General features: G+C 37.0%; 1 protein-coding gene across 5 annotated transcripts in view; it reads left to right on the top strand.

The window, feature by feature from the left end:
• PAK1 (p21 (RAC1) activated kinase 1) overlaps positions 1-18,547 on the top strand; it is a 153,110-nt gene that overhangs the window by 104,891 nt on the left and 29,672 nt on the right. For all 5 annotated transcript variants that reach the window (XM_045557287.1, XM_045557290.1, XM_045557289.1 and 2 more), the window contains 4 exons: positions 7,224-7,340; positions 10,519-10,693; positions 12,802-12,865; positions 17,782-17,830. In XM_045557287.1, coding sequence (XP_045413243.1) covers positions 7,224-7,340; positions 10,519-10,693; positions 12,802-12,865; positions 17,782-17,830 — 405 coding nt within the window. The remainder of the gene's footprint in view (positions 1-7,223; positions 7,341-10,518; positions 10,694-12,801; positions 12,866-17,781; positions 17,831-18,547) is intronic.

Genomic DNA, 18,547 nt, shown 5'->3' on the forward strand with positions numbered 1-18,547 from the left:
TAACGTAGTGTTTCAAAAGTTCATTCATGCTGTAGCATGTATCAGTATGGTGTACTTCATTTGTTTTTATGTCTGAATAATATTCCATTGGATGGATAATACTACATTTTGTTTATCCATTCATCAGTTGACGTGCACTTGGGTTGTTTCCACTATTTGGTTATGAATAATGCAGTTATGAACATTCATGTAAAAGGTTTTGTATGGATGTATGCTTTCATATTTCTTGGGTATATACGTATCGAAGGAGTTGAATTGCTGGGTCATATGGTAATTTTATGTTTAACTTTTTGAGGAACTGCCAGACTTTTTTCCATAGTGTCAGCACCATTTTACATTCCCACCAACAATTATGAGGGTTCCAGTTTCTGCAGATTTTTGCCCATACCTATTGTTGTCTGTCTTTTGATTATACTCATTTTGCTAGATATGAAGTGGTATCTCATTGTGGTTTTATTTGGATTTCCTAATGGGTAATGATGTTGAGCATCTTTTCATGTGTGTATTGCCCATTTGTGTATGTTCTCTGGAGAAATGTCTTTCGTGTAGTTGATCTCTAATTTAATTCTACTGTGGTCAGATAATATGTTTTGTGTGATTACAGTCCTTTTAAATCTGTTGAGATCTGTTTTATATTCCAGCATATAGTTTATTTTGGAGATTGGTCCATGTGTGGATACCCTGCAGACATTGGTTGGAATGTTCTGTATATGTTAGTTAGGTCAAGTTGATTGACAGTGTTGTTCAAGTCTTCTGTATCTTTGCTCAATTTCATTTGAGTTCAGTTAATTATTGAGAGTGGAATAGTAAAATCTGTAACTATAATTGAAATCTCTAACTATAATAGAATTATCTTTTTCTCCATTCAATTCTGACATCTCTTGTTTTATGCAAAACTGTTGTTAGTATGTATGTTTAAATTGTATATTTATTTAAATTACATTTATAATTGTTTATAGTTATTGTTATTCTTGATAAAATTGTTATATTGTTTTGACTTAAAAAGTGTCCCTCTTTGTCTCAAATGATATTTCTTCTCTTAAAGTCTTTATATTTGATGAGCTGAAATAAAAATAAAAAAAAGTCTTTATATTAATATAGCCACTTCAGCTCTCTTATGGTTATTATTTGCATGGTGCATATTTTCCCATTATTTTGCTTTCAACTTATTCATGTCTTTGAATCTATAATGTGTGTCTTATAGATAACATATAGTTAGATCTTGTTTGCTTGGTGGTTTTCTTCCAGTCTGACAATTTCTGCCTTTTGATTGGGGTGTTTAGACTATTCATATTTAATGTAATTATTGTTAGGCTTGGGTTTACATTTGCCATCTTCTATTTGTTTTCTATATGGATCCTGACTTTTTCTATTCCTCCTTCTCTGCTTTCTTTTGTATTAAATAAATATTTTAATGCTTTTTAAAAATTATTTCTTGGTGGTTTCTCTAGGTCTTAAATTATACATTTTAATTTATCAAATCTACTTCAGATTAATATTAACTGAATTCCAATAAAGTATATAAACTTTGCCCCAGTATAGCTTCATTCCTTGCTGTTATTGTCATTCATTCATATATATGAATGTGTGTGTATATATATATATTATTTTATAAATTGTACACACACACAATGTAGGTTAGAAGCCTATCAATACAGTGTTATAGTTATTGCTTTATACAATCTTATGTTTTTTAAAGAAGTCAATGGAAGAAATCCAAAAAGTATATATTTATCCACATTAATCCATGTATTTGCCATTTTCTCTGCTCTTCATTTTTGTACCATTTGGTGTTATTTCCTTTTAGTCTGATGGACTTCTTTTATTAATAGTATTTCTTGTAAATTAGGTCTACTAACAATGAATTCTATCTTCGTTAATCTGGAATATCTCTATTACTTTTTTTTTCTTTTTCTATATCTAATTTGTTGAGAAAGGAATGTCTTTATTTCATCTTCATTTTTGGTAGGTAATTTTGTTGGCTTTGATTTCTTGATTGGCAATTTTCAAAAATTTCAGCTGTTTAAATATGTCATCCCACTGCCTTTGGGCCTCCATTGTTTCTGATCAGAAGTTTTTATTCTGATTTTTTAAAATGTGCTGATCAGAAGTTAGCTGTTCATCATACTGATTGTCCTTGTACATGATATCATTTTTCTCTTACTGCTTTCAAGATTTGCACTTAGGCTTTGGCATTCCTCAGTTTATGATGTGTCTAGGTGAATCTTTTTTGTATGTTTATCTTACATGTGGTTTACTGAGGTTCTTGGATCAATAAATTAATATTTTTCATCAAATTTGGGAAGTGTCCATTGATTTCTTTAAATATTTTCTTCTGCTCCTTTTCTTTTCTCCCTCGGAGATTCCCATTATAAGTGTATTGGTGTGCTTTATGTTGTTCCACAGTTCTTTGATGCTCTATTAGTTTTTCTTAAATCTTTTTTCTCTCTGTTCTTTATTTCGGATAATATTTATGGGTCTATTTTAAAATTCACTGATTCTTTCTTCTGTCATATAGAGTCTGTTGTTTAGCTTCTGTAAAAAGTTTTTCATTTGTTATTTTATTCTTCAATTCCAATATTTCCATTTGGTTCTTTTAAAATAATTGGTACTGAGAATCTGTTGATTCAATGTTGTTATACTTTTTTTTAACTCTTAAAACATGATTTCTTTTAGTTCTTTGAATGTATTTATAACATCTGATTTAAAATTTTTTAAATACAACATTTGGGGACATTCAGAAATCAGAAAGAGTTTCTGTTAACTGCTTTTTTCCCCTCTGAGTGTGGGTCACACTTTTTCCTGTTTCTTTGCATGTCTTGTAATTTCTTGTTGAAAACTCAACTTTTCAGTATCAATTCTGGATACTGATATTCCACTCCTCTTCCCCAAAGGTTGCTTGCTTTTTTTGTTTATTTGTTGGTTTTGTATGAACTTACTAGAGATAAATCTGTGAAATATATCTCCATCTATGGCCATTGTTATCTCTGCTCAGTGAGTTGGTTTCTGTTTGTTTGTTTAAATTTTGTAGCCTGGCTGTCTAGGGGTTGCCCCTGTGTTTGCATAGCTTAATAGCCAGCCAAGCATTTAATAGAGATTATGCTAAGAAACTTAAAATTCTCCTACCTAGTCATTTTCCTCTTCACTCTTTTCCTTGACCTTGAGACTTTTATTTGATCAGGAAGCAGCCACCCAAAATTGCTTTGGGGTATAGACTTGTCCTTGACCATCTTAGGTAAACCTTGGAGCCTTCCCCAGGTGGTTTGTAATGGGCCATGTATAATCACAGCTAGTTTAGATCATGTTGAAAGTATCATAAAGCAAACAAGCTTTTGTAGGATGTTAAAAACCATCAGACTCACTGATTTCTACTGTAAATGTAGGCTAATGGTTTAAGTCAGTTAATAGTACAATTCTTAGCCATTTTGGTTCCTTCCTCCACAATCCTGTTGCTTTTATCTCTACTCCCTCAGTTGTTTAGTGTCCCATTGTTTAAGTATTTCATTCAGGTTTAGCCTGCTATTAGATAAGACATATTCATTTAGCAATCCTTATTGAACACCTTCTAATTGTCTGGCCTACATCATTATCATAGCTAATATTGGAGTGTTTTTAAAATAACTTTTACATAGATTATCTCATTTAGTCTCACACTAACACTACAGTAAGTACTATTACTGGGTCCATTTTACAAATGAGGAAACTGAGACAAAGTTAGTATCTTACTCCAAACTCTTAGTTTATAAGTGATAAAGCCCTGATTTGAACCCAAGCTGTTCAATTCCAAAATGCCACTTTTAAACTATTTTTCTGATAAAACAGTTCAAAACAAAATCTTAACAACTGTAGAGAATTATAAAATAGTGATATTGTGTCAGAACTTCTAATGAAGAAGAAAAAGAAAAAGAGAAGGAGAGACAAATTGAAAAATGACATCAATGGAAAAGTATATGAATTATATTCAAACAGAGTATATTTGAGGTCTGTCACTGGAAGAACAGTTGAGGAAGCTGCAAGAAGAAAGAACTTATAAAGTTGGTATGGACAAAGAAGTTTCCACTGTATTTATTCTTTATTGTCATCTGGTAGTATGCTAGGAATGTACCTCTTCTTTAAGCAAATGCCCTAATTGCGAGAATGTAATCAAGGGTATTGGTCATACATTTCTGTAATAAGGAAAATCCAAACTTGTGGATGAACTTATATAGAAACTTCTTTAAAATATTGTTGAACAGTTGACGCTATCTGAAATAAAGAAGAATATAGATTCTTTAATTAGTAACATTTCTTCTCTGCCTTGATTCTTGCATCTTGTTTTTAAAAAGGTAGATAATATCATAGATTATATTTAATATTCTTTGCATATTTACAATAGAAAATTTGCGTGTGATGAATATTTTTGTATGTAAGGCAGGGAAGATGGTATATTAGTATATATGTGTGAACAATAAAAGTGCTGTTCATACAACCTTTTATGAGGTAATAAATTTGGTGCTTTCCCTGAAAGCTTTGAGTACTCCATCAGACTAGAACTGAGAACTAGAAACTCTTGAGTTCATTAGAGTTATAGGTGCAAATTTCCTTTGTTGCTTTTCACTATTTTGTTATAAAATAGGAATTTGTATTTTTTTGCCTATGATAAAAAATCTTTTCTGTAATTTGTGAGAAACATCTTAATAAAGTACATTAAGAAGAAGAAAGTGTATAGATTACATCACTATTCTGCTCATAGTCCTCCAGTGGTTTCTTATTCTAGGTATAAACTCCAAAGCTTGTATTATGGCCTTTGTGGCTTTCTGTAATCTGGTTCCTAGCTAACTTTCTGACCTTGCCTCTTTCCTCATATCCCCTTGCTCACTTTGTTACAACCACATAGCTAGAACTCCAAGAGGTTTTGGGAACACACCAAGCATGTGTCTATTTCAGGATCTTTGTAATTTTTCCATCTGCCAGGAATATCCTTGTCCCAGAGAGCCCCATGGCTTGCTCCCTCAATTCATTCAGGTCACTGCTTATATGAGACCTTGTTGGAGAGGCATCCCATGACTGTCCCATCTAAAGTAGTATCTTTCTACCCCCCAACCAATATCTGCTTCCATATGTTTATCTTATGGGAATAGACACTTTGGTGATTGTTTTTGACTCTATCCTCTTTTAGAATGTAAGCCATAAATACCAGGGGCTTTATCTATTGTATTCTTTATTATAGCCCCAGAGTACAGAATAGAGCCTGCACAGTGAATGAATGGATGGATGGATGATGCACTGGAGTTTCTGGCTTTTGTTTTAAACAGGGGTTTGTGGTTATTAGACATAATGATAATTTAATTTATTCCTTACCTCTTTCTAGCTTTTTACTATTTTCAGTGTTTTTATACCCATATTACTTCTTTTCATCCTCATAGTGGACCTCTGAGGTAGGCAGAGAGCTGCAATCATTATCCCCATTTTATAGATGAGAAACATGAGGCTTAGAGTGGTGTAGCTGTGCCCAAGGATGCAGGGTTAAGAAATAAAATCTAGACAACAATCTAGATTGCTTGACTCTGACAGATGTTAATACCACTGCCCAAAGCTATCACCTGTGGAAAAATGGAATGTGTTACTGAGGAAAATGATGAAATCCCCTTCTCTACAGAGTTTTAGAAAGCAAACAAACCTAGTATTTGCAGTATACATCAGGGAGCCACAGTGCTACGTGTTGATGAAGAAGTTTGCTGAGTCAATTCATTCCCATTTTAGAATTCTAGTTAAATTTTGTTGAGTGGAATAGTGGAAATTAGAGCAGAAAAATATCAAAATACGTGCTTTGACAGGGAAAGAACCACTACTGAATTTTGAAACTGAAGGTGACTTAAGGTCACCCCTCAAATTATACCACTCCTCTTCCTTCACATTCCTGAAGTGGTATCCTCATACCAAGAGGATAGATTCATTGCCTGTGGTCACTACAGCTGTTTACATATGCTTAGCACTGTCAGTTTTTAAGTTATGCCATGTGTTGGAGGTCTTATTAGAATCTGTGAGATTGCCAGTTGTCCTTACCTTAGTATGTCAGATGTGATAAAGCCAAACTCTCACACTCAGTAGCTCCAATCGAGTATTCCTTAGTTCTTCCCTTTATCCCCTGTCATTGTGACTCTTGACTTTCCTCTCTCAGGAGATCCGAGGTGGCAAGCAGGAGGGGAACTCACCCTCTGTCTCTTATATAAGATGGTAACTACTTCAGGACATGGACCATCTTTTTCATCTTTGTACCTTTATACCAAAACAGTATCCATCACGATGTCTCACTGAGCACAAAGTAGGTGCTCTGAAAATATCTAAAACTGTTGAATTGTATCAGTATATATAAAAAGATCCCTGTTGCTTCTCTGGTCCTCTGCTTATCAAATGATGAAATTATTTGATCTCTGTCAAAAATCTCATGTTTTGGAGCTACTTTGTCTCTTGATTCTGTGTGGTAAACAGTGATGGTATGATATTTTTGCTTGGACCTGACCTAAAACCACTCTTGGTCCAGCTCTATTATAGTTTACATGGGAAAATAAGGTTGCCACAGCAAATAAGCAGATCTAATTAGTGGGTACAGGTAAGTTCCATTCCAGGCTAGGGCAGAAGCTTAGTGCAATAGCATCTACTATGGGGAGAAACTCATTGTCCTCTTTAGATAAGGGGATCCTGATGTTCTGTATCTTCAGGTTGAGGTGAGGGCCTCTGATGACATAATGGGTCCAGGAGGTTTGGGTAAAGAGAGAAAAAGGAAAGGGCAAAAGCCTGTTCAGACTTCCATTTACCATTATCAGGAAGGCATAAGGGGTGATAATGATAAATTTTAAAAAATTCCTAACTTTTGATCCTTTCCCTACACTTCACACTTTGTTATTTGTTCAGTGTGGAGAATAAAATTCATAGAATAAAAAGGAACTATGAGCTTGTCTTTAGGGGTTGGATAAAGGAAGAGAAGCTGTAAGCTGGCTGTCCATTCCACAGTTGGGTTTTGGGTGAGACCCAAGGGACTGAGTGGATAGTGATGGCTGAAAGAAGAGAGGGAAGCAGCCTGAGTTCCTGAGACTAGCTACACAAAGGTGGAGAGCTTGGGGGCTAATGTGGGTTTCAGAAGGGGTGTTAGGATGGGGTTTCTTCTGGGGGATTGGTGATCCTGATAGCTTAAGTTCTGTGGTAGCTAGACCAGATGAATCTGGCTTTTCTTCCCTACATAGAATGTGAAGACTGTGTCTGAGACTCCTGCAGTGCCACCAGTTTCAGAAGATGAAGATGATGATGATGATGCTACCCCACCTCCAGTGATTGCTCCACGCCCAGAGCACACAAAATCTGTGAGTCTTTGGGGACCCAGACAGCTTTGTGATTTATCTGAGTGAGGAGGGAGAGGGAGGATTTGGCGCTGAGGCCTAGAAGTTTTAACATTGTGGTAGGAGTCCTTAGAGAGCTGGTGAAATCACTGAACCACCTTGACTGAAGGTACTCTCTATATGATTAAAAGACAAGAAGTTGTGTATTTATCATTGGTTTGCAGATAGTCCCAAAGTGTCCTAGGTAATTGATGTTTATACCAATCCAGCCTGATTTACTTAGCCTGTTCTCCAGAAATAGGACAGGAAGATACACAGAATTGATGTTACTTAGTGCAGGACTAACATAAATTATTCAGGTCACCTGGGAAGCAACAAATTATCTTGTTACAGATCTTTTCTTCTCTTTTAAATGTGTAGCATTCAGCCTCTTAGAGCATCATTGATGATACTGAAAGACCCAAGAGAATTTCTAAATACATTAGTGCTATTAATATGCTGGACATCAGGAGCACATTTTGATGCCGGATGTTGGCAGTGATTTCTATTTAACTTCCTTTGAGGTTCCTGTATTTCAGAATAGCCACAGTCCCTCTAGCCTTGCTTTGAACAATCTAGTCTCTGTGCCTTTTACTTGATTTAGCATCACTGAGCACTGACCTACTATCGGATGATACTCTACTAGTGTTCCTGTATTTAGGCTTTTTATTATGATGAAAACTCCATGATGAAAAAGAAAAACCATCTAGGACTTAAACTCTGTGATAATTTAAAAAAAAAAAGGCTGCCTTTGGAATAGAGCATTCAAGGAAGTGTTCAAGCAGAAGTTGGTATTGGTTGAATGACTGTTGGAGATGCTGTGGAGGAAATTCATGGGAAATAGATGGCCTCTTAGGATGAGAACTTAGAATCTATGGAATTATCTTTTCTGTGGGTCACAGAGTTACCATAAAGAAAAATGGGCTTCAAAACTGGAAAGTTGTCAAAATATATCACACTGATAGAGCCTTTTTAAGTTTGTAAGCATGTTAATTTTAAACATTTTTTTCCCCACTAAACCGTGAACCCCTCAAAAGTAGAAGAAATCCATATATGTATATTTCCAGCCCTTAACATATTTCTTGGCAGGTATCAGAAGGCAGTAAATATTGAATGAATGAATGGATTGATAAGTTTAATCTTCATAGCATTTCTTTCTAAAAAAGTATTCTTACTGCCAATTTATAGAAGAAGCAGCTGTGATTTGGGGAGGTGAGTTGATTTACCCGGTGTGTTAGAAAGCAAAAGAGCCAGGATTTGAAAACAGATAATTAATCTCAACTCCAGGTTGTTTCCCATCATAGCACAGTGGTATTTTTGTATGTGTAGGCCTGTACTAGGAGCCAGGGAAGGAGACTATTAGAGAAGGAAAAGGCAGGGTTTCTGTCTTCAAGGAGCCATCTCAGGAGAAGCGAAGGAGGAAAAAGCAGGAAAGTATAGGTTTAGGTGCCTAGGATACAGTTTGTCTGCAGATACAAGAAAAGAAAATTTAAAAAGCATTATGCTAGAGTTGTTACGAAAGAAGCCATAGTCTCTGATCTCAGTGTCTTGACTTACTGCTATTCTGGCTACATGGAAGTTCTCTCTCATTTCCACCTATTAAAAGCCTGTCCAGTCAGAAAGTAGCATGGTCAAGCAGTCCAAGGTGCAGGGTTTAGGCTCCAGTCTCTATGGAGGCATGGGTTCCAGTCCTACTGCTGCCAATGGCTCTGCATCATCACAGATGAATGATCGTTGTAGATAAATGATCCTCTATTCATTGTAAAAGTCTGTCCATCCTTCAAGATCCAGCTGAAGGATCTCATTTATTTATTCATTGATTCTATCAAATATTTGCTTTTTTTGTTAGAATGCACAAGAAAGCAAAAATGCTTGCTTTTTTTTTTATGTAAATGGTTAGATGGAGGAACGCAGGGGTGAATGATACACATTCCCTGTCCTCATAGAGCTTGTAGAATGTTATAACATTTGTCTCTTTCTCCTTTGTAGTTATGACTTTGTCACCTCTTTCACAAGAGTAAGATGATGAGGGTGGCATTTTGTAAATGGTAAGGCAAAGAGTAGATTCTTAGTAAATGTTTGTTATGTAAATAAATAAATAAATAGGAAATTTACTATTTTTAAAGCCAAAATTTAAGTGCTTAATATCTGCTGGGCATGATTCTAATTATTTCACACACATTAATCAATATATTCCTCCAACAACCCCATGAAAAAGGTATTTTTATCACCATTTTATAGCTGAGGGAACTGAAGCACAGAGAGATTAAGTAACCTGGCCAAAGTCATACCGATGGTAAGAATAAGAGTTGGGATTTAAGTCCAGGCAGTAAGGTTCCAGTGTCTGTGTTTTAAATAACCACACTATACTGCCTCTTGAAGGAAAGAGTAGTTCCTTCTTTGCAAGGGTTAAGGTTTTAAAAAGGGAGTAACTCAGTAGAAGATAATGTTAAGTGTTATATTAGCAGTGCCAAGTGCTGTAGGAATATAGAATATTTCTTTCAGCTTGGGAAAGCATAGTATGTTACAGATTTACAGGGATTCCCATCTAATGACAGAATTTTCTTTCCTTTTCTGTTCTTTTCTTCTCTTTTCTTTTTGAGACAGAGTCTCACTCTGTCACCCAGGCTGGAGTACAGTGGTATAATCCTAGCTCACTGTAACCTTGAACTCCTGGACTCAAGTGATCCTCCTGCTTCAGCCTCCCGAGTGGCTGGGACTTCAGGCGTGCACCACTACACTCAACTGATTTTCTTATTTTTTGAAGAGATACGGTCTTGCTGTGTTGCCCAGGCTGGTCTTGAACTCCTGGCCTCAAGCAATTCTCCTGCCTCAGCCTCCTAAAGTGCTAGGATTACAGGCGTGAGCCACCATGGCCAGCTGAATTTTCTTTAAACAATTTCTTTTGATAGTAGTCTAGCTTCTATTGAATATCTTTACTGCTGAAACTCTTACACCTTTTGTGTACAGTGAGAGCAAGGAATGCCATTTCACCCAGATAGGCTAGACTTAGGCACAAAGGAGGAGTAATATAGATTTTGATATAGGAGAAAGGATGAGTTTATTGGAATTTGTTCTGTGGATGTTCTAACCCCACATCTAGGAAAAGTTGCCCTATTCTAACAAAGATCAGCCTTGCCAAAATCTTGCACCACCAATGCAGGTATACACGCGATCGGTGATTGAACCACTTCCTATCACTCCAACTCGGGATGTGGCTACATCTCCCATTTCACCTACTGAGAATAACACCACTCCACCAGATGCTTTGACCCGGAATACCGAGAAGCAGAAGAAGAAGCCTAAAATGTCTGATGAAGAGATCTTGGAGAAATTACGTAAGGATTTTGTAGCTTTTTGAACCTTTCTTTGTTCTATGACTGGTCAAGCACAAAGATGAGATTCTGCTGCTGTAAAGATGCTGGTCCTAGGCTTGGTCCATTTGGCTGGCTGGCCATGTTTGGTACCTTAGCCACAGACTGCCCCACCCTGCCCCTGCATCTCCCTTCCTTGTCTCACAGCCCTGTTTGGATTCCACATTAGGATGGGGATGTGATAGAAGAGTGTGGATAGCTCACTTTGAGGGCAAGGCACCTCTCACCCCTAGGCATGGATTATAGAGATGACAGATAGCTTTTATCTAGTGAACAGTCTGGAATGCTATGTTGAGAAAAATTGAAGTCTTGTCTATACCTGGTGGGAAAGAGTGCTGTGACTGGTTATTGATGTTTGCCATTGACCTAGAAGAAGGCAGATCTGCCATCTTGGTTGTAGGAAAAGAGGGAAAGGAAACTAACATTTTCTAAACTTGTTCTATGTACCAAATAACATAATATTTTCTTGATTTATTTTTTCATTTAATTCTCATATTAACCCTGTGAAGACAAGCATATGATCCATGTTTTTGCAGTTAAGGTATTTGAGACTCAGGAATGCTAAAGGCCCTGCCCCAAATCACACACCTAGAAAGTGATAGGGAGGTTAGAACACAAGCTTTTGTTCCTATAAGTAAAGCATGCTGCTTCTTGCTGTTAGGTGGAAATTTCCATTTTACTTTCTTTAGCAAGCCAAAATGGGGATATATTAATGTTAGGGAAGTTGGTTCTGTCTTTCAGCAAACTACAGAAGAAGTAATATTAAAAGGAAGGATTAGGTTGATCTGTGGGCTTGGAAAATTCATTTGACAAGGACTTTAATTTATTCACTGTACCTACTTACTTCCAAAAAGGATTTGATATAACTGATTTGGCCATGTCTGCAAACTGGCATTGCTTTCTAAAGCCGAGGTTTCTGGTTCTCTAGCTTAGCAGCTATCTATGTCTTCCTGATAATTCTTGTTTAACTTTTAAAAAAATTTTTCATTCTTTTAAAAATTGCCCTTTTCTGAAGCCCTCATAAAATGCTCAAGTAAGAAAAGCCACTCACCTGGTCACCTAGTCATCTAATTATTCCTGTATGTTGTCTCATTCCCCAAACCAGACTTTTTTTTTTTTTTTGCTTACAATAATACTTAGAATAATGGAAAGCAGACTGTCTTGGGAGTTAGGAAACTTAGGTTGACCCTCCAGCCCTGCCACTGACTTGTGTCTTGGGCAATTTTCTGCTGTTGTCTGAACCTCTTTTTCTTGTCTTTTAAATAGGGATGTTAACACTTGCCTCACGTGTAAATCAGGTGAGGTAATGTATTCAAAAAGTACCAAATCCTAGTGATTAGCATTAATGGAAAGCACATCAAATGGTAGACTAAAATGAAACTCTAATCTTAACTGACACCAATTTGCTGTGTGACCTTGGTGAAATATCTTCCCTTCTGTGGCCTCAGTTTCCCCATTGCTAGAATACAAGTTGTAAAACCCAGTGAGCTCTCTCATGCTTCTTTCTTTTTGCACTTGAAGTAGTCCCTGTAGTAAACCTCTTTTCTACTTTCTCTCCCTGGCTAACTTCTACTTATCCTGTAAAATATCAGCCCAAATATCACTTTTCTAAAGCCTTTGCAGTCTGTTTTTTTGTGCCTCTGTCTGTACCCCTTTGGCATTTATCACAGCATTATATTTTCATGGAACTTTATGCTTATCTGTATCCTCCATGAGATTGAACTCCTTAAGAACAAGGACTGTCTTAACTGTGTCTCTATCTCTTTATTCGTAACACTCAACATATGGCTTAGTACATAGTAAGTAAATGTTTATTGAATGAATGAATTAAAAAATGAACAAGTGGCCTTTAGAAGTTTAGAAATGGAATATATTATTATAAATGAAAGCAGTCCAGGAGATAAAACTTTTGGTTGGGACTTTTGGGGGAGGAGCTAAGGGCCTGCTTAGTGTGCTTTTTGAGTATTGGAGGTAGTTTAATTCTTACCAACACCAGGGGTTGGGGGAACATGGGACCTGCTTTGTATCTTGATCTGTGAAAAAATGATTCATGGTCTCTGTTTCTTTCAAAGGGAGCATAGTGAGTGTGGGCGATCCTAAGAAGAAGTATACACGGTTTGAGAAGATTGGACAAGGGTTAGTAGGGTCATTTTCTTTCCCTGGAGAAATGACTTAAAATTATGTGTGCTGGCATATGTGATTTTGCTTTTGTTTTGCCTCTTATAAACCTTGTTTTTTCTCCACCTCACTCCTCACCCATCTGGAGGTGTTATGTTAGGCTGACTTCAGGTTTGGCAGAATTATGCTTAGTATGAGAGATGTGCCATTAGCTGACCATGTTGCTAAAAATATCCCTGCAGTGAGAGCAAGAGAACCATTTATTTTCTTAGCACAAAACCAGCTTCCCAAATTATAGCTCTGCTTTTCCAGATGAACAATGTTTGTCTTAGTGCTGAGGCCTATTAGCACTAATGTAAAGTAGAAGACTCAGAACTACAGACCCTTCTGCTAGTGTAATGGGACCTGTTTTTCTAGATGGATGCCAGAATTCATCCTTCTGGCATTCATCCTTCTCTGTGTCTTGTATGCTACGTTCAGTGTACTGGACTCAGTAAATCTTAACTGAGTTCCTATTGTATGTTTGGCACTGTGAATACAGCTGTGAATCAGAGACAATCTGCCTTCAAGGACCTCAGGTTGACAGAAGGAAATAGACAGGCAAACAAAGAATTACAATGTACAGTCATGTGTCGCTTAATGATGGGGAAACATTGTAAGAAATGTGTCATCAGACAATTTCATTGTTGTATGAACATCACGAAGTATAATTATACAAACCTAGATGGTATAGCTTACTGCCTAGGCTATATGGTATATCCTGTTCTTCCTAGGCTACAAACCTGTATGGCATGTTACTATACTGAATACTGTAGGCAGCTATAATACAATGGTAAGTATTTGTATCTAAACAGAAAAGGTACAGTAAAAATATGCTATACAAATTTTGAAAATGGGGCTGGGCATGGTGGTTCATGCCTATAATCCCAGCCCGTTGGGAGACTAAGGCGGGAGGATCACTTGAGGCCATGAGTTTGAGACCAGCCTAGGCAACATAGAGAGAGCCTGTCTCTACCAAAAAAAAGACAAAAAAATTGAGCTGGGCATGGTGGCATATACCTGTAGTTCTAGGTACACTTGGGAGACAGAGGTAGGAGGATTGCTTGAGCCCAGGAGTTTGAGGCTGCAGGGAGCTATGATCATACCACTGTACTCCAGCCTGGGGGACAGAGTAAAACTCTGTTTCTAAAAAAAATTAAAAATGGTACACTGTTATAGGGTACTTAGCATAAATGGAACTTGAAGGACTACAAGTTGCCCTCAGTGAGTCAGTGAGTGAGTGGTGAGTGAATGTAAAGGCCTAGGACATTATCGTACACTGCTGTAGACTTATAAACACTGTAAACTTAGGCTACACTAAATTTATAAAAAGATAAAGTAATTGCACTACAATGTTACAACAGCTGTGATGTCACTAGGTGATAGGAATTTTTTAGCTCCATTATAATCTTATGGGACCACCATTATATATGAGGTCTGTTGTTGACCAAAACGTTATGCGGTGCATGACTGTACTAAGTCTTTTTAAAGTGTATGGCCATAAGATACATAAAAGAGCAGATACTGTATGATTCTATTTATATGAAGTTTAAGAAGAGGCAAAATTAATATATGGTAATAGAAGTCAGAATAGTGGTTACTTCTGGGAAGGGATGAGTGGGAAGAGGCATGAGAGAATCTTTGGGGGTGATCTTGGTGATGAACACATGGATGTGTACATAATTTAAAGAATCATCAAGTTGTACACTTAAGACTTGTGCAAATTACTTTAGAAAGTTGTACCTCTATATAAAAAATGAAAATAATGAGATTTCTAAAGACCTACAAAAAGAGCTAAAATTTAAAAGAAACTGAAAAATAAAAATGTCTGGCTCTTGGTGTCAGAGGAATGAAAACATTGTTGCTAATAAAGTCATTGAAATTTTTTGTTTTTAGTTTTCTTATGTACTCAAGAACTTCTGAAAATAAGATAATGGATTGCATAATGTAGGGGGGTTATGTTTGTACAGCATTCTACAGTTTACATCTGTTACTTGCATCTATTGTTTAATCCTAAAAACATCTCTGGGTTTGAGTGGACCTCATTTTTTTCTGGTTCCACTATTTTTCCTACTAGATATACTTATGTGAATCTAAACTGGTATAAGGTGTTTAACATCTTAAGAAATTATTTTGCCTACCTCAGAGTAATGTGGGATGGCATTTCCTTTATGTAGTTAAACTGAGATATTAAGAATGTAGCAGATATGGGGCTGGGCGCGGTGGTTCACGCCTGTAATCCTAGCACTCTGGGAGGCCGAGGCGGGCGGATTGTTTGAGCTCAGGAGTTCGAGACCAGCCTGAGGAGTTTGAGGTTGCTGTGAGCTAGGATGATGCTATGGCACTCACTCTAGCCCGGGCAACAGAGTGAGACTCTGTCTCAAAAAAAAAAAAGAATGTAGCAGATATGTACATGGGCAACTGTGGACAAGTTAGGTTTCTTCTCTGGACTTGAGTTTATCTGTGAATTTAAGGAAGAGGAGTTGTGGATTGAGGACCTTTTACCCCCAAAACTTCTATGATTTTTTTATTTAATCTACAGATGTACAAGACCTGTAGGTAGCTAACATCTGCAAAATGTACTTTCCTTGTTTACTTGATAGTTCTGTTAGTGCTAAGGGAAGAATGAAGCCTTTATTAATCACCTATGCTGTTGTGTCCACATTCCATAATTTAAAAATATAAATGCCACAGCAATATGATGAATTGGTACTATTATAATTTTTGCTTGCTTTTTTTCCCCCTTTAAGACCTGAAGATTATTATTCTTTTGGACCCAGAATTCATATGTATAATTATATGCATATTCAAGGTAGAAATAAGTATTAACCAGTAGGTCTGAGTAGCTTTCTAGAACTTTGTAATAATGGAGACATAGTTGTAAAATGTCCAGTCCCCTGAGGCTTGGGCATGTTTGTCCTTTAAAAATGGTGCATCTGGTGGGATCAGGGAGGGGTAGGGATAGATACCAGCTTTATAGGAGAAGATGGCCAGGGGTAGGGCGATCTGGCACCAAAAAAATAACTGCCAGTGCAAATAGTCCAATCCTTACTTGATAGCCAGTATCTTATGATCACTGTTTCCAGGCATTTAGCTAGGGTCCCAGCTACAGAGTGGAGGTTGGGAAGCTGGTAACCATAGTTTCTACCTGGAAGGCATACTTGCAAGTGACCTTTCCCCCTGAATTGACCTCACTTCTATGGGAAGCATCATTTCAGAGCTTGCCTAGAATGCCTCCTTGCAATAGACCAGAATTTTAAATTTCTTTAAATTGCATCATATGTGCCTAACATATGGTATGTATAGTTACAAGTATGTGTTGTAAATTATTCACCTACAAATATATAGGGTTCATAGTTATAGGCATAAAATGAAGGTTTAGTTATTTTAAGTGGACATGATTACTTTCCTAGAATTAATTCTAGCATTTAGCCCCCTCCTTTCTCTATGTATGTATGAATGTGTACATACGTATATGTACTCATGTGTGTCTAATGGAGTCGTTCTTACTTGGAGATGGAGTTGAGGTAGTATCAGATTTTCTGAGAGCATGTGCATTTGAAAAGTATGTTTGGCCGGGCGCGGTGGCTCACGCCTGTAATCCTAGCACTCTGGGAGGCCGAGGCCGGTGGATCGCTTGAGCTCAGGAGTTCGAGACCAGCCTGAGCAAGAGCAAGACCCCGTCTCTACTAAAAATAGAAAGAAATTATCTGGCCAACTAAAATATATATATAGAAAAAAATTAGCCGGGCATGGTGGCGCATGCCTGTAGTCCCAGCTACTTGGGAGGCTGAGGCAGTAGGATCGTTTAAGCCCAGGAGTTTGAGGTTGCTGTGAGCTAGGCTGACGCCATGGCACTCAATCTAGCCTGGGCAACAAAGCGAGACTCTGTCTCAAAAAAAAAAAAAAAAAAAAAGAAAAGTATGTTTAATATCATTTTATGTTTGAAAAAACAAAAACTAAAAACCTACTTTATAATATAAAATATAGAAAATAAAATTCACATATCCTCTTGACAGGATAAATGCTTGAAAAACACTATGTTAAAGGGTCATAGTATCCTATGGTATCAGAATGGGAAGGGCACTTTGATATTATTTTAAATTATTCAGTGTGGTTCTTTAAGTTTTTATAGTTTTTCAGTTGTTACAGTTTTTAATGTAAATTTTAATTGAAGAGAACATACAGAAGTGTACAATTTAATGAATTTCCAAAAAGTGAACATACCCATGTAACCAGTACCCAGATTAAGAAAGAGACATCACTGATACCCCAGAAGTCCATACCCCTTTTTGATAAATATATGTCATCCTCCCACTTTATTCTGAAATTCTACCTGGGGCCCCGTTCCCCTCACCCATTACTTGCAATTGAAAAATCACAGATCTAATATTATTCATGTTTACAGATGAAAAGTTTGAAGCCACAAGAAATTAAAGCAATCTGTCAAGAGTAGTGGAAGAGAGGAGAGAAGCAAGCAGGAGCAGGAAACCAGTAATATATTGAATACCTATTGTATTTTAGCTATTGGCTAAGTTCTTTATGCAAACTGATTGATTTAAATTCTCTAATATACTCTTATGTTCACTTCACAAATGAGGAAAGTGAAGCTCAGAGAAGTTAAATAACTTATTCAAGATCATATAGCTAGTAGGTACTAGGTAGAAGTTCTAGATTAGAACTCAGGTCTGTTGGCCACTAGAGCCTGTGTTCCCTTTACTACCACATACTGCTTCTTAAATATGAGAATGGAAGGGCTGCAGAGGGGAGGATTGTTTTTGTTGCTATTATTATTAACATTTATGCTGCCAGATTGTATGTAGAGCTGCATTTGACAAATATTACTTCATTGAACATCTGTGTTTTTTCCCCCTTTCTGACTCCCACCTGTTCAGTGCTTCCGGCACCGTGTACACAGCAATGGATGTGGCCACAGGACAGGAGGTAAGTATCTACTGCCAGCTGTTGCTCCTTCAATTTTACCATTTCTTTTTATTTTTGATTAATTTTTAGCCTGTCTTAGCACAATGGGGACACTTCTAGTTTCTTATATACTAGACTAGAACCAAATAGTGGACTAACATGATGAGACTTATACAGATTTTGGAAAAGTCACTGTACATACAGTGTGGAGAACAGATTGGAGGACATAAGAGTGGATGAGATGAGTTAGGAGGTTATTGTATAATTCCAGATGAGAGGTGATGGTTTGGACTAAGGTGGTAACATAGTATAGATGGAGAGAAGTGGATGGATTTGAGAGCTACTTAGCAGGTAGATTTGACAGGATTTGGTGATTGGCTGAATGTGAAGATGACTTACAAGTGAGTGACATTATTCAAGGAGAAAGAAAAAAGGTAGAGGTATAGGTATGAAGACATTGGATCCTACCTGAGAGACCTTCTTGTAGAATTGCCTAGTGGATAATTGCTTATACAAATTTGGTGTTTGGGAGAGAAATTTGATCTAGAGGACATTTAAACCCATATCTCTTGACTCCTAATCTAGCAATGCTACCTTTACTCTGTGCCAAGGATTCCACTGGACATTGAAGTCCTCATTTATTTGGAGGCACATTTTTGTCCCTCATTTCAGTAAGGCTGGAGAACTATGACCTTATTGCTAAAACCTGCTGACCCAACATCTTATCTCCAGCAGAAG

Source organism: Lemur catta, chromosome 7 (assembly GCF_020740605.2).
Source record: "Lemur catta isolate mLemCat1 chromosome 7, mLemCat1.pri, whole genome shotgun sequence".
Classification (NCBI taxonomy): Eukaryota; Metazoa; Chordata; class Mammalia; order Primates; family Lemuridae; genus Lemur; species Lemur catta.